At 51.0% G+C, this 16978-nt stretch overlaps 1 protein-coding gene across 1 annotated transcript in view; it reads left to right on the top strand.

Moving 5' to 3' along the window:
- ATXN10 (ataxin 10) overlaps positions 1 to 16978 on the top strand; it is a 132335-nt gene that overhangs the window by 47131 nt on the left and 68226 nt on the right. The window contains exons 4-5 of the mRNA XM_088478372.1: positions 6244 to 6340; positions 9826 to 9990. Of these exons, the coding sequence (XP_088334498.1) occupies positions 6244 to 6340; positions 9826 to 9990 (262 nt within the window). The remainder of the gene's footprint in view (positions 1 to 6243; positions 6341 to 9825; positions 9991 to 16978) is intronic.

The following is a 16978-nucleotide window of genomic DNA, read 5'->3' as shown; positions in this document are numbered from 1 at the left end:
TGATGGACTGTGGTATCGTGCAGGTCCCTATCTGATGGACTGTGGTATCGTGCAGGTCCCTATCTGATTTACTGTGGTATCGTGCAGGTCCCTATCTGATGGACTGTGGTATCGTGCAGGTCCCTATCTGATTTACTGTGGTATCGTGCAGGTCCCTATCTGATGGACTGTGGTATCGTGCAGGTCCCTATCTGATGGACTGTGGTATCGTGCAGTTCCCTATCTGATGGACTGTGGTATCGTGCAGGTCCCTATCTGATGGACTGCGGTATCGTGCAGGTCCCTATCTGATGGACTGCGGTATCGTGCAGGTCCCTATCTGATGGACTGTGGTATCGTGCAGGTCCCTATCTGATTTACTGTGGTATCGTGCAGGTCCCTATCTGATGGACTGTGGTATCGTGCAGGTCCCTATCTGATGGACTGTGGTATCGTGCAGGTCCCTATCTGATGGACTGCGGTATCGTGCAGGTCCCTATCTGATGGACTGTGGTATTGTGTAGGTCCCTATCTGATGGACTGTGGTATTGTGCAGGTCCTTATCTGATGGACTGTGGTATCGTGCAGGTCCCTATCTGATGGACTGTGGTATCGTGCAGGTCCCTATCTGATGGACTGTGGTATCGTGCAGGTCCCTATCTGATGGACTGTGGTATCGTGCAGGTCCCTATCTGATGGACTGTGGTATCGTGCAGGTCCCTATCTGATGGACTGCGGTATCGTGCAGGTCCCTATCTGATGGACTGTGGTATTGTGTAGTTCCCTATCTGATGGACTGCGGTATCGTGCAGGTCCCTATCTGATTTACTGTGGTATCGTGCAGGTCCTTATCTGATGGACTGTGGTATCGTGCAGGTCCCTATCTGATGGACTGTGGTATCGTGCAGGTCCCTATCTGATGGACTGTGGTATCGTGCAGGTCCCTATCTGATGGACTGTGGTATCGTGCAGGTCCCTATCTGATGGACTGTGGTATCATGCAAGTCCCTAGATGTGATGCCATGGCATCATACAGGTACCTATTTAATAGACCAGGCATGCACAGCCCTATCGTATGTAACATGGTGGCATGCAGGGCTCCGTCTGATGTACTATAGTGTCATGCAAGGCACCGTCTGATGTACTATAGTGTCATGCAGGGCTCCGTCTGATGTACTATAGTGTCATGCAAGGCACCGTCTGATGTACTATAGTGTCATGCAGGGCTCCGTCTGATGTACTATAGTGGCATGCAGGGCTCCGTCTGATGTACTATAGTGGCATGCAGGGCTCCGTCTGATGTGCTATAGTGGCATGCAGGGCTCCGTCTGATGTGCTATAGTGGCATGCAGGGCTCCGTCTGATGTACTATAGTGGCATGCAGGGCTCCGTCTGATGTACTATAGTGGCATGCAGGGCTCCGTCTGATGTACTATAGTGTCATGCAGGGCTCCGTCTGATGTACTATAGTGGCATGCAGGGCTCCGTCTGATGTACTATAGTGTCATGCAGGGCTCCGTCTGATGTACTATAGTGGCATGCAGGGCTCCGTCTGATGTACTATAGTGGCATGCAGGGCTCCGTCTGATGTACTATAGTGGCATGCAGGGCTCCGTCTGATGTGCTATAGTGGCATGCAGGGCTCCGTCTGATGTACTATAGTGGCATGCAGGGCTCCGTCTGATGTACTATAGTGGCATGCAAGGCACCGTCTGATGTACTATAGTGTCATGCAGGGCTCCGTCTGATGTACTATAGTGGCATGCAGGGCTCCGTCTGATGTGCTATAGTGGCATGCAGGGCTCCGTCTGATGTGCTATAGTGGCATGCAGGGCTCCGTCTGATGTGCTATAGTGGCATGCAGGGCTCCGTCTGATGTCCTATAGTGGCATGCAGGGCTCCGTCTGATGTACTATAGTGGCATGCAGGGCTCCGTCTGATGTACTATAGTGGCATGCAAGGCTCCGTCTGATGTACTATAGTGTCATGCAAGGCACCGTCTGATGTACTATAGTGTCATGCAAGGCACCGTCTGATGTACTATAGTGTCATGCAAGGCACCGTCTGATGTACTATAGTGGCATGCAGGGCTCCGTCTGATGTACTATAGTGGCATGCAGGGCTCCGTCTGATGTACTATAGTGGCATGCAGGGCTCCGTCTGATGTACTATAGTGGCATGCAGGGCTCCGTCTGATGTACTATAGTGGCATGCAGGGCTCCGTCTGTTGTACTATAGTGGCATGCAGGGCTCCGTCTGATGTACTATAGTGGCATGCAGGGCTCCGTCTGATGTACTATAGTGGCATGCAGGGCTCCGTCTGATGTACTATAGTGGCATGCAGGGCTCCGTCTGATGTGCTATAGTGTCATGCAGGGCTCCGTCTGATGTGCTATAGTGTCATGCAGGGCTCCGTCTGATGTGCTATAGTGGCATGCAGGGCTCCGTCTGATGTGCTATAGTGTCATGCAGGGCTCCGTCTGATGTGCTATAGTGTCATGCAGGGCTCCGTCTGATGTGCTATAGTGTCATGCAAGGCACCGTCTGATGTGCTATAGTGTCATGCAGGGCTCCGTCTGATGTGCTATAGTGGCATGCAGGGCTCCGTCTGATGTGCTATAGTGGCATGCAGGGCTCCGTCTGATGTGCTATAGTGGCATGCAAGGCACCGTCTGATGTGCTATAGTGGCATGCAGGGCTCCGTCTGATGTGCTATAGTGTCATGCAAGGCACCGTCTGATGTGCTATAGTGGCATGCAGGGCTCCGTCTGATGTACTATAGTGGCATGCAAGGCACCGTCTGATGTGCTATAGTGGCATGCAGGGCTCCGTCTGATGTACTATAGTGGCATGCAGGGCTCCGTCTGATGTACTATAGTGGCATGCAGGGCTCCGTCTGATGTACTATAGTGGCATGCAGGGCTCCGTCTGATGTGCTATAGTGTCATGCAGGGCTCCGTCTGATGTGCTATAGTGGCATGCAGGGCTCCGTCTGATGTGCTATAGTGGCATGCAGGGCTCCGTCTGATGTGCTATAGTGGCATGCAAGGCACCGTCTGATGTGCTATAGTGGCATGCAGGGCTCCGTCTGATGTGCTATAGTGTCATGCAAGGCACCGTCTGATGTGCTATAGTGGCATGCAGGGCTCCGTCTGATGTACTATAGTGGCATGCAGGGCACTATCCAGTGCACCCGTGGTGACATGCAGGACCGTTTCTAATGGACCAAGGTGGCACACAATGGCCCATCTGGATTTGTTCACATAAACAAAATAGCGTACTCGCGTTACACCCAGTGCCACGGAGGCCAATCAGCCCTATGCCCTGTATTGAAACTGCTACCAGCATAGAAATAAAAATGAAAGTTGGCGGAAATTGTACTTTTATATACGGTGGTTTCTTGTACAGACATTTTCTAACTTTCCTTTGCTACAGTTTGTTCCTACAAAGGGCTGTTTATTTGCTTTCTGGGGTTTTCTTTTTCAGTTTTTCCTTTTTTTTTTTTTTTTTTTTTAACAATTGTTAATTTTCCGGATTAAAAATAGAATTCTCGTGTCTGTTGCATTTGGGGTCTGAGGTAATGTAGTTACTACTTTTATAGTAATTATGCCTCTGTGCACAATTTGTTTTTAATGGGATTATTGCCCATTAAATATATATTCTTGTTCTGTAAAGACTTGTTTCTACATATAATTTCTGCCGTGGTTTACCAGCGAGATAAAGATAGCCTGGTCCACCACACACTGTATTTTTTACTTTTATTTTTTTATTATTATTTTTTTTTATTTAAAATTAAAACTACCCACTGATACAGATATAGGATCGTTGGGGGGATGTGTTTGACATAACACAGAGTTTCCCCGTACTTCTCCAGGCCCGCTGGTTATTCTTGGTCATGATACAGATAAGTGATTGACACCATCAGTTTGAACGGAGCCTCTAACTTTAACTTGTGCAGCTCTTAACTTTGAAATGTCTCACTTGCTTTGTTTAGGGTAGTGGGAATAGATCAAATTAGATCTAGTTAGAGGGCTGGGGAGGGGGAGCGGGATTATTTGACTGAGACAGGATTGGAAGCAGCAGTAAATTGCGGTGGCAACTATGTAGCCCAGTTTATCACAATGATCTCAGTTCTGCTTCTGTAAGCCCTGGCACATTTTGGGTAGTATTCTTATGCAGGTATGAACTAAGGCAGACGTCCCCAAACTCGATCCTCAAGGCACCCTAACAGTCCAAGTTTCAAGAAGATCCATGCGCAGACTTGCGGGTAGTGTATCCCCTGTGCATGCTTACAAAAAGTGGGCATGGTTAACCGACGAGGGTGTGTCCTTGTGACACGCCCACCGACTCATCACATTTGGAGGCGTGCCCAGCACTTATGGAGGTGCTAGGCTCCCCCCCCGCCCCAAGCTCTCCCCTCACAGTGAATAGATGCCGTGCACATGCCCACGGCGTCTATTCACTCGGCGGAGATCGGTCACCGCAACTTTTTCCCCCCAGTGGGATACTGCGGCCCAGGGGTGAGGAGGCTCAGGGCATGCTGTATTAGTGGGGAGCATTTTTCCCTTTTAAATCAGCCAGGATGCAGTGTGTCGCTAAAACAGCCAAGAGGGAACACTTCTTAAGCACAGGTGACTTAATTAGTACCTCAGTCAGTTTGCTTATACTGTCTGGGTGCCTTAAGGACCGAGTTTGGGAAACCTTGAACTAAGGGGTATTATTTTAGAAACTCTTTTCCTGTCTCTAATGCTTTCCTCATCTTCTAATATACTCTGTGCTGCTGGGGATCCTGCTCCTGCCACTATAAAATGCTTCCTGCTGCCTATATTCCCCTCCTCACATCATGAAACTTCTCCTGTCACATTCAGCCCTGTCCTCACTTATACAGCACTCATCTCCTGATATCCTCTGTACTGCTGGGTGACCCTGCCCCTTCCACCATATATTGCTCAGTCTGCTGCTGCCTCACTTCCTCTCCTTACATCACGTCACTGCCCCTGTCACATTCAGCCCTGTCCTCACTTATACAGCACTCATCTCCTGATATCCTCTGTGCTGTTGGGGACTTTGCTCCTTCCACTATATAACTGTGTTTATGGGGGGATTCAATTACCGTAGTACTTTACCGCTGGCTAATTGGTTCCCTGAGCTAATTCAATTAGCCTCGAAGACTTGGTACTTATCAGGGATGTGGCCTAATCCCGGGAGGTGTGGCCACGTCCCCCTTAGGAAAAGGGGGGGCTCTGTGAGCACCTCAGCCAGTGGTAGATCCATGGTACCCCCTCATGGGTAGATCAATGTGATCGCACCCCTCCCCCCCACCTCCGCAGAGGAGAGGAGACTACTGCTCAGCGGTATCAGTCTCCCTCGTCTCATTGCAGCCCAGCCCGGAAGCAGGTGAAACAAAACCCAAGATAAATGCAGTTTTTCTGCGGCCGCGATCGTGAAAACACATGGATCCGGGAACTTATGTGTTTTCCCCCACAAAAACAGATTTTTTTTTTTGTGCGGTAAAAACAGAGGGTAATTAAATTGCCTTTAAAAATAAATTGTGGAAAAGTCCCGTTTTTATCGCACTAAAAATGATCGTGGACAATTGAATTCCCCCCTATGGCTTCCTGTTGCCTCCCAGTCCCCTCCTCACATCATGGCACCACATGGGTTCCCTGCGGTCCTGGCCTCACTAACACATCACTCATCTCCTGACATGCTCTGTGCTGCTGGGGAAGCCACCATGTTGGTTCCATGCTGCCCTTCACTGACACAGACAGGTCACTGCCTCCTACAATGTCAGTGCAGACATCTCCTGACACATTTTGTGAACATTCTGATATAAAACAAACAGCCATTACCAGTTGTGTTTGTTTTATATCCATTCTTGAAATACTTTACCATTCTACTAAGTCAACTCATGTCACCAGTGTAATGTTCTAGCTACAGCTCCACCCAGTTCACATCTGGTTACACACAGCAGTACAATAATGAAAAATTACACAAGTCAAACATCACTAATAAGCATAGTAGGGAATTTCACCTTTTAGGCAAGACGAATTATGGGGCATTCCAATGGATTTGATAAAACCCGCGAGCGCAGGGGCAATTTGATTATTCCACCATACCGGACAGTCCAACGTCTTCAGTTTAACGCAAAACAGCGCATATATCTGCTTATACATCGTCTGCTTCTGCATTACAGAATATTTCAAGACGTTGTGTATTTTTTTTTTATTTGTAATGAAATAACTTCTCTCTCTGCGTTTTCAGCTTTCCGCTGCGGCCTTCAGTTCCTTGGCAATGTTGCAGGAGGGAACCAGGCTTCCCAGAATAGCATCTGGAAGCAGGCTTTTCCACATCTCTTCCTGTAAGTATGAACTAGCCGCTTTTCCATCTTATGCACTAAATCCCCTGTCTTATAGTTAGCAATTTTGTGGCGGGCACAATTTGTAATCCAACTGTTCTTCATTGATAAGATTTATTCAGTTTCTATGTTCGGAGATAACCCAGAACAAATTCTAACAGCCCTAAGCAGCATTTGTACCATACTGCGGTTTTAATGCAGACAAACCATGCACTGGGTGTAGGCTATAAATACGTAAATTTCCTTTATTGTCACAAAAAGCTTGTAAAACCGTATGTGTGTGTGTTCGTATGTTCCACTGTTACACAATGATGATCCCGCCCCTGTGGCCAGGGTCCCGATCCCGCCCCTGTGGCCAGGGTCCCGATCCCGCCCCTGTGGCCAGGGTCCCGATCCCCGCCCCTGTGGCCAGGGTCCCGATCCGCGCCCCTGTTACAATTACACAAGTGGATAGATCACTGCTTCTCCTGAGACTAGGTACCCACAAACCCCATACTCTGTACTGATGTTGCCAATCTAATGCCTGGTTACAACTCCATTCAGTTCACAACTGATTACACACAGATATACAACAGTGTGAAATCAATATAACAGGTGCCTGTCCGCACACACTAGATTAGCTATGTATATGTTATTATATTTAAATTAAAATAGAGAGTGCAGATATGGGTTGCGACTATCTTGACTTTCATGAGAAGAGTCCTGGGTTCATGCTGATAAGTGGACCATGGCTTAATGGCATGAGGGATTCCCTATGGGAGAGTGGAGCTTGGCTGGACCATGAGTGCGGATCAGGGACAGCGCTTACCTCATTTACAATATTTCTTTTATGAAAATGTTATCCATTTTCGATGATATAAAGGGTTAAAAAAAATAGAAAAGGGGAGGGGGAAACAAAGCTTCAAAATCTCCAAGAATTGTACAGATTACACAGCTCCATGACATTCAGAAGGGCATTTAGGGATAATGCTAGTGGTTGATTCCAAACTGTGGACCTGCTACACCGCACGGAGGGTGAGAGAGCATTTTTTTTTTTTTCCAGTTGGTTGCTCTCAGACCATAAGCTGCATTGACGGTATGCAGTCGGGAAGCCAGTAGACCTAATCCCGACAGCCGGCTTCCCGACTGCTTTATCCTGGCGAGGGTTAAATGACAGGCATCTAAATCTATATACCGATGCCGAGAGTCCAGTGCCCGGCATCCTGCTCAAAGTGATGCCGAGCGCGGACAGCCGCGCGGCGGGGAGGGTTAGGTTTAGGGCTCCTGGGGGGGACAGGGTTAGGCACCCCCCCCGGGAGGTTATGGTTAGGCTAGGGGGAGGGAGGGTTAGGGTTAGGCACCCCTGGGGGGGACATAGGGTTAGGCACCCCCCCCGGGGACTTAGGTTTAGGCGACAGGGAAGGGGAGGTTAGGTTTAGGCAGAGGTGGGATTAGGGTTAGGCACTGGGGGGAAGGTTAGGTTAGGCACCCCTAAGGAGGGTTAGGGTTAGGGGGGGGAATTAGGTTAGTGAATACTTACCTTAGGGACGATCAGGATTTTCACCCATGTCGGGCAGCCGCTGTCGGGATTCCAACCGCCGGAATTCCGCCGGTAAATCATACCGATTCCGCGTTGACAATACGGCAGATTAACGGAGTTCTGTGAGGAGAGCGACATTAGGAAGTGTATGGGGAAGTAGAGAGTGTGAAACATAAGTAGGCATATGGCTGTTTTGTGGTTACGAACGTCACACAAAAAACACCTGATACTGGGACAATTCCACCACACATGGGACATTGTTTCCACTGGAGTCAACCTCACCATCAGGCTGTCAAGTAACATTTCGAAAAATAGCGTGTAGGCATGATGGAACAATATACCACCGATGAAGAAGCTTCTAAGTTCCCTTCTTTAATTCGGGCTCACATGTGTTGTCGAGACTGATTTCTCCCACTCCTGTGGGTTGAGGGTGCTCTCTTATACTTTCTTCCCTCTTAAGTTCATGTTGGTCCTTTGGCCGCTGATACATTAGGAAAGTATGGTATAGCGTAGAGATGACCCACTAAGCCACATAGACACTAGAGGATGTGTGTATGCGGCGATATCGTCAGCGGTGGGGGTGTCTGCATCGGCAAGTGTATACACACTTGCCAATGGCACGGGGGGGAGTGGGGCCATGCTGCATTCAGGAGCATGGCATCGCTCACGATACCCCCAGATTGGGCTGCATGTACAGCCAACTGGGGATATCGTTTACCACCCGCGGGAGCGCGCATCGTTGGTGGTTCAGACCATACACACTAGACAATATGAACAATATATCGTTGAACGATATCGTTCAGATTTATCGTCTAGTGTGTATGGTCAAAACATGAGTGTATATTATTTTTGTAGTAAGTGGCCTAGGATTCATCGGGGCCTGAAGCAGATGCCACACTAACCTCTTTAACTGTTAAAGAAGGTTCTTTCAGGGTGATGTTCTAATTAAGAACTATGTATTTCAGAGTCTAATTGTTGGGGAAGGAAGGAGTCCTGTCTTAAGGGGCCTATCCATTAGGCGACCTGAAAGTCTGAACGTCTAGCGTTCAGACCTTCAGGTCGCCGAGGCGCGGTGCCCGCACTGGACGTCATTCAGTGAAGGAGCCCGACCTCCTATCCCTGAACATGCCGAACCTGATGTCCTTCGTCAGGTTGACTGGCATGTTCAGTAGACAGTCGGGGACGGCAAGCGCTCGCAACCGGGTCGATGTTTCCCCTCTGGGCATGCGCACGTCGGAGCCGGCTCCGACGTGCGCATGCGCGAGACCCGGCTAGCGACGGGTGCTCCATCGCTAGTGGTCTAGCACCAAACTGGGCGAGCTGTCGATGGTGAGTGACAGCTCGCCCCGTTTGGGAGGCGGGCAGGGGGCGTGGCCGGCCAAACGGAGGCGTTCCTAACGGAACGCTTGCCGTTTGGGGGCGGCCCCACTGACATCAGCAATGATGTCAGTGGGGAGCATCCTGCTCGATCAGAGCAGGAAGCTCCCTGGAGCTTGCGGTTGACGAGACCCAACCTTAGGGTCTCGTCGCAAGCCCACGATGGTCGCGATTTTCTTGACCATCGGGACAATCACCCTGGTTGATCGCAAGAGCTGTGGGTGGTAACCCACAGCCTAGCGATCGACCAGGAGGGGGCACTTAAAAAAGTAAGTGGCCGTCCTCATTCTGAGCGATCGCTTGCAGCAAGCGATAGACTCTGAATGAGGTCCTCAGTGTGCACACGCATTGCTGGTCCTTGCCGGCTAACCATTACTTGACTTTGAGAACAATCTGACCAAAACCTCCTGGTTTTGGTCGGATTGTTCACAAAGTCGGGTAATGGATAGGGCCCCAATAGATTGTCGAAATTAAAAGTCTTGCAGTCGGCCATAGTCTGGAGATTGAAACTTAGGGAGCCCGCCAAAGGCACTTAATATCGTGTGTGTTTTTTGTTTTAAGAAACTCCATGTCTGCTGGTTTTGTGTTGTAGGACCTGCCTGATGCATGAAGATGACAAAGTCTCTGCTTACGGTTCCATGGTGTTGTTCACCTGCATGGGGGACGACAAAATGGGGGAGTTCATGGATCCAGCAAACCTCAGCGTTGCGTTAAGCGTCATCACTGCCTGCGGCAAGCGGACAGATGCAGAATGGTTGTAGGTGCTTCAGGTTTTTATTCATTTTGTTGCCACTTATAATCTTGAAACTTCATAAAGACTGTGTATAAATATATTTTTATTGAAATACTTTATCTTTGAGTGTTGCTAACTGTATTGAAAGCTCTGTCAACAGAGCGCCATTGTTATTGCCTCAATGCCCTTTATCTCCTTGTAACGTCCTCTTGTTGGTTTGGGTACAGGATGCCGGCAGTCAGAATACTGACAGCGGCATCCCGACGCCCAAAGGTAAGTATACTAACCCTAACCCCCCTCACTCGCAGCCTAACTCCCCCCCAAATCCCCCCTTCCTGCAACTTAACCCCCCCTCCTGTGGCTTTACGCTCCCCACCCAATCCCCCCCCCCCCCTCCCACAGCCTAACCCTCCCCTCCTGTGGCCTAACCCTAGCCCTCTCCCTAGTGTCTAACCCAGGGGTTCGCAACCACGCTCCTCAAGGCACACTAACAGTCCAGGTTTTAAGGATAGCCATATTTGAGCACAGGCGACTTAAGTAGTACCTCAGTTATTTTGATTTAATCATCTGTGCTCAAGCATGGATATCACTAAAACCAGGACTGTTAGTTTGCCTTGAGGACTGAATCACTGGTCTAACCCCTAAACCTAGTCCTCCCTTTAACCCAAATACTTACCATCGGGATGCCGGCGGTCGGGATTCTGGCAGCGGGATTCCGACTGCTGTTATGGTAACTACATCCCCTCCTGTCAATCTAATGGCTGAGTTTTAAGCAACTTTTTGAATTTTGTATATGCATGTTATTGTTTTCTGTTGATTTTTAAGTAGACGAGCACTGGATCCTTGAATGTAAAACTAAACCTAATGTATATACTGTTTACCATAGCTGCCCTTGTGTCCCAAAATTGTTTACAATCCATCCCCGTGCTGGCCTATGGGCCGGCCCCTCTCCTGACATACGGTGCATTATTTTCTCGCTGAGAGCGCACCAGCTTGGATGCCCAAACAGAGAGGATTGAGGAATAAAGTCGAATTACAGGGAAAAGTCTTTCAAGAGTTTGTGGGGTTGTTTTAGATTGAACAGATGTTTAGCTAGATAAAAGTGTAATTCCTGCCATTCATTCCTGTTACTGCTGCTTATTTTATTTGGGAGGTCATTTGTTTTACAAGAATGTGGCTTTAACCTCCTTACGATTGAGACCTCCAGTCGGTCCTGTGAAATGCCTTTTACCAAGATAAAAAAGAGACTTAATCTTATATAAGTGGAGGCATTCAATGAATGATTGAATGGCTTGCAGAGGAGAAAATCCTCCCACTCCAAACACAGAAAGAAGAGGACGAGGGAGAGGGCGCTTGTCTGGTGACCGGGTGATCATAGTGATTGCTCCCAGTCCAAGTTTCTCCTGCGGGTTTTGTGGGAGCCAAAAAAACATCGGTCCGCTCTCTGTGTGCTTGGCGAGAATGCGGCACAGTTGCAGATCCCACTGACTCCTCTCGGGCGCGTACAATAGTTGTATTGTACCGAACTGGACGCAAGCCTAAAAATCAAGTGCTTGCTTGTCCAGTGTAAATGGAGACAATTGGTCCCCTTGGTCTTTCTTCTTCTCTTCGGTCTTTATCAGAAGCCTGTTTACTCTGCTGCCATCTGTGTGTGAGGAGATTGTAAATGACATGGTTAGATTCACGGCATTAATGGAGAGAAACCCCAGTATCCATTTATTGACAGATCGTTCCATCTTGTTAAACTGTTGGGAGATGGGCATGTTTCCCAATTGGTGATACATCTCATGTTATCATTTTATTTTGGGAGCCTTTACGTTGACAGCCAGGTATGCATTTGCATCAGGTATACGTTTTGGTCTCGGAATAATTTTATTTTTTTAGCTTTAGAAAATGTAAACTTTGTTTTTCCCATTGAATGCAACTTATCTTCTATTTCATATCGATCTATGGCCCTCATTCAGACCCTCTCGCGAGCGGCTGTCCGCTCGCAAGTGGGTCGATGGTCTGCACTGCGCATGCGCACGACGGAGGGAGCTCCGTCGTGCGCATGCGCGAGACGCGACGAGCGAAGGACTTTCCTTCGCTCGTAGTGTCTCATCAAAGGGGGCGTGCTGTCGATGTTGACTGACAGCACGCCCCCTTTGGTGGGCGTGCCGGGGGCGTGCCTGCTAGACGGAGGCGTTCCCAAGGGAACGCCTACCGTCTGAAGCCGGCCCCACTGACATCACTAGTGATGTCAGTGGGAGTGATTTTGGCTCTGATAGAGCCAAAATCACTCCTGGCCTTGCGGTTGAAAAACTCAACCGCAGGCTTCTGCTCGCAGTTTCGATGGTCGCGATGGTCAAGACCATCGCGACCATCATCCTGCACGCTCGTATATGCTGTGGGTGGTGACCCACAGCTATACGAGCGTCCAAGAAGACGCTCCATATTAATGGAGGTGGGCCCTGATTCAGAGCGAGCGCTCTGGTCAGAGCGTCCGGCTCTGAATCAGGGCCTATGACACATTTGTGTCTCGGCGCATTGGTTAACACCAAAAACACAGCTAGTGTTCACCTGATAAGGTCTATAATTTCCTGCCAACAACACCCCCCATACTCTTGGCTTTTAATTAACTTCTCCTCTTCCAGTTTACCCTTCCCTTTTTATATTTTTTCCAGTCCCCATTCTATGTAACACACATTGTGGTAGGGGTGGAGGGACTGGGAAGGCTGAGGAAGGGGTAGTTTTAGGATGGGCCAGGTGGAGACCATAGGAGTGGAACAGTCTGCCATGGAACTCTGCATGAAAGTGTGGAAAGTTGTGTTGTTTGAAGGTTTGGGGTGAGTTGGGTCAGGGTCGGCAGGGAGGTCCAAAGGTGGGCAGCAGAAGGCCGAAGTCCTGAAAGAGGGAGTGTGGGAGGTAATAAAAGGAGAGGCAGAGGTCATTGACAGAAGAGAGTAGGGGAATATTTCTTAGCGAGGTCAGGTATGAAAAAGGTGATTTCTACTTCAGGGTCCATAGGGTATCCACAGGATACCTTGGGGTATAGGTGTGACGTCAGTCGCAGGGCACCAAAGAGTTAAGCTTTCAGCCTCCCAGGATGCACTAGGTCCCCCTCCTATACCCCGCCCCCGGGCCAAGGCACCTCAGTTTAGTTTGGTGCCCGGCCGGAGTCGGGTGCACCTGTTGGAGTGGGGGCTAGAAGAGCCCCTGAAGCTTATTCTTCATGCAGCTGTGGCTGCACAACTGGATGAACAGCATGGACAGTCAGTCCTGACGTCCATGCTGTCTTCCCTACACCCCGCCGGTACCAGAACGCCGGTACTGATCCGGGGATGCTGGTGGGCGTCTGGGGTCACAGCTAGCGGTGACCCCAGATGCTCCGGACCATGGCCGGATTCAAGGGGGACAGAGGTAAGCAGCGGGGTCCCGCGGTGGGTCCCCGCTGATCACATGGTCCTAAGTCCCCAGGCAGGGGGCTCCCTGGGGACTGGCTGCAGCGTGGAGCCAGGCGACCAACCTGCGCTTCCACTACCCCCTGGGACAGCGGACCGCAGCAGAGCGGTAGCGCTGCGGCGTCCCAGGGGTTAAATGCATGCCAGGGGAGCGCGCCTTCCCTGTCTCACAGCCGGCGCCTCCCCCGCTGCACACAGCCCTCTCTGCATGCTGCCGACTGGTCCTGTGGCAGCGCTCCTCCCCCAGGCCAGCCTCCTCTCTGCTCCTCGGCGGCCATCTTCTCCAGAACGCATGGTGAACGCTGCTGGAAGCGCTGGACGGAAGCATCGTGGTCTGGGTCCCCCCGCATACCTCTCCTCCGCTGTGGTCAGGTCTGTGTATGCAGCGCTGTGTCCTACCAGGCCCTGTGTCTGTGTAGTTGAGTGATCAGCGCTGTTAGTGCAGGAATTGTTATTTTTCTGCATTGTATGTGACTGTGCTAGCGCTGCTGCCTGTAATCTTTTCTTCTCTAAACTGTCAGCTTTATTACTGTCCCTGTTCTTTCTGCTAAAGCCCTTGCGGTGCGGTGCTGCAGGGTGGTCTCTCGCCTATTTAATACTTAATTGGTGAGAGAGGTCACATACGTGGTGCCATCATGTCTGAAAGTGATTTTCCCCTCCGGCTACAGTGTACCACGTGCAAAGTACCGTTAGCGGAGGGGGAGGGTAGCGCGGAGGGCCTTTGCCGGCAGTGTTTGTCCATGGCGCGGCCTATTACGGTTACAGCACCGGTACAGGAGCCGCCCTGGGCTTGTTTCGCTCAGGCGTTAACAGCTTTAGTGGGCCAGTTAGCTCCGCAGCCCGCGTTTACTCCGATGGGTTTGTCCCAGCAGTCTGTGGTGTCGTCACCCATGCAGGGGTTCCCACGACAATTGGTGGTACCCCACAGTCTCCCTATTTCCCCGCTCCCGGGTTCTCAGGAGCCAGCGTGGGTTAACTCCCTGACGAGTTCTGTACAGCACTTGTCGGATGTGTTGCAAGGGGAGTCTGTGATGCGGTCTCATAAAAGGCCGGTGGCGTCTCTGTCCGCTCCTTATGAGGATGACGAAGGGACGTCTGATGATGGGGAGATTCTAGATCCTTACGATCAGGAACCTCTCCATACTAAGGACGCTGATGCTAAGTCCAAAGTATATATTCCTGGACTTATTCGGGCGGTCCGCACAGCCTTGGTGATTGAGGACGAAGTTCCCCCAGCGGCTAAATCTAAGTATGCCTTTTTCAAAGATGTGAAGGGCGATGCCACAGTCTTTCCTCTTTCGGGTCAGTTGGTGGACCATTTAGAGGAGGCGTGGAAACAACCTGGCAAAAGATACCAGCCGCAGAGACGCCTGGCGGTGGCTTATCCGTTCGCGGATAATTATTTTGCGAAGTGGGAATCCCCTCCACAGGTGGATTCTCACGTGACCCGTCTTGTCCGTAGTGCCACATTGCCGATGCCATCCATGTCCTCCCTTAAGGATGCTACGGACCGCAAGGTAGAAATCTGCCTGAAGTCCGCTTATTCCCTTGCAGGGGGGCAGCACGGCCGGCTATGGCCATTTGCTGGGTTGCCAGAGCGATGGAGCGCTGGGCGGATTCATTAGAGGCTTCTTTTGAATCCGACTGTCCGGCCGATCAGGCGGAGTTGATTGGCAATCTCCGTGATTCGGCCACCTACATCAACGAGGCGGCTCTAGACATTAGTACTCTGGTGTCTAGAATTTCTTCAGCAGCGGTAGCTGCTCGTCGCACCTTGTGGCTGCGATCCTGGAAGGCGGACGCAGATTCCAAGAAAGGTCTGGAAGCGTTGCCGTTTACCGGAGAAGTTCTCTTCGGTCCGGATCTGGATAAGATTGTGGCCACGCTGGCGGCAGCCAAATCTGCCTGTCTCCCGTCGGCCGCTGCTCCTTCTGGTTCGGGACCATCGTCCTTTCGGTCATCTAGGGCCCAGGGCAGGCCCAAACCACAGTCGTTTCCTCGACAGGCTGGCCCTAAGAATTCGGTCAAGCCCCGGAAGCAGGCATGGAGTACCAGACGTCCGGCCCCCAAGCCAGATGACAAGCCTGCGGCCTGACGGTCCGGGCCTCCCTTTGGGGGATCCCAGGGTGGGAGGCCGCCTGCTACAGTTCGCCCAGTGTTGGTCGACCACTACGACAGACACTTGGGTTCTGGAGGTGGTTTCCCACGGATACGCCCTCTCCTTCCGGCACAGACCCCCGGCTCGCTTCTTCACCACGGGTCTCCCATCAGACCGGAACAAGGCTACGGAGCTGCAGAAGGTATTGCACACTATGCTCCAGGCTGGAGTTATAGTGGCGGTTCCATTCTCCCAGAGGGGCCAGGGTTTCTATTCAAATCTATTTTTGGTACAGAAACCCAATGGGTCATATCGTCCGATTCTCAACCTCAAAGCACTCAACAAGTCTTTGCGGGTCCCGAAGTTTCGGATGGAGACCCTACGGTCCATCATTCTGGCGCTGGAACCTGGGGACTACTTGGTGTCATTGGACATACAGGACGCTTACCTGCATGTCCCTATTCTTTGGCGCCATCAACAGTTCCTCAGGTTTGCAATCAGCAGCGACCACTTCCAGTTTCGGGCGTTACCTTTTGGCCTGGCAACAGCACCACGTGTTTTCACCAAGGTGATGGCGGTCATGGCGGCTTCTCTGCGGCTGCAGGGAGTCCGCATGTTGCCGTATTTGGACGACCTGTTATTGGTGGCAGGATCTCCAGAGCTCCTGTTACGCCACTTGGACCTGACCATTGCACTGCTGCAACGGCACGGCTGGCTAATCAACTGGCAGAAGTCCACTCTAATCCCGTCTCGGAGGATTCTGCATCTTGGAGCCTTATTGGACTCGGGACAGCAAAGGATCTTCGTGACGGAGGACAAGATCTCTGCTTTACAGTCAAGGGTGCGCAGTTGTCTGCACAGCCGCCGGGTGTCCTTACACTCGGCGATGAGGTTACTGGGCTCCATGGTGTCGGTGTTCGACATGGTGGAATACGCCCAGTTTCACTCCAGACCTCTGCAGCACCTGATCCTGTCCAAGTGGAACGGGCTGACTCAGTCTCTGAAGTCCCAGACGATTGTGCTCACCCAGGAGGTTCGCCTGTCCCTTACGTGGTGGTTACAGACGACCCACCTCAACAAGGGACGTCCGTTCTGGGTTCCAAATTGGGTCCTGTTGACAACGGACGCCAGTCTTCGGGGCTGGGGAGCAGTTTCGGGTCCACACTTGTTCCAGGGCAGGTGGACGCCGACAGAAGCGGAGCTTCCAATAAATATCTTGGAACTCCGTGCGGTCTTCAATGCTCTCCAGCAGGCACAGCGGTTTCTCCAGGGTCGCCCGGTGCAGGTCCAGTCGGACAATGCTACCACCGTGGCCTACATAAACAGGCAAGGAGGAGCTCGCAGTCGGGCGGCTCTCGTAGATGTCTCTCGGATCCTGGTTTGGGCGGAGCGCAATCTTCCGGCCATATCAGCGGTCTTCATCCCGGGAGTGCTCAATTGGGAGGCGGACTTTCTAAGTCGCCAGGACGTTCAT

The sequence above is a fragment of the Taudactylus pleione genome, unplaced genomic scaffold (assembly GCF_031769625.1).
Source record: "Taudactylus pleione unplaced genomic scaffold, aTauple2 ptg000212l, whole genome shotgun sequence".
Classification (NCBI taxonomy): Eukaryota; Metazoa; Chordata; class Amphibia; order Anura; family Myobatrachidae; genus Taudactylus; species Taudactylus pleione.
The sequence above is the reverse complement of the archived record's forward strand: the minus strand, read 5'-3'. Positions and strand labels throughout refer to the sequence as shown.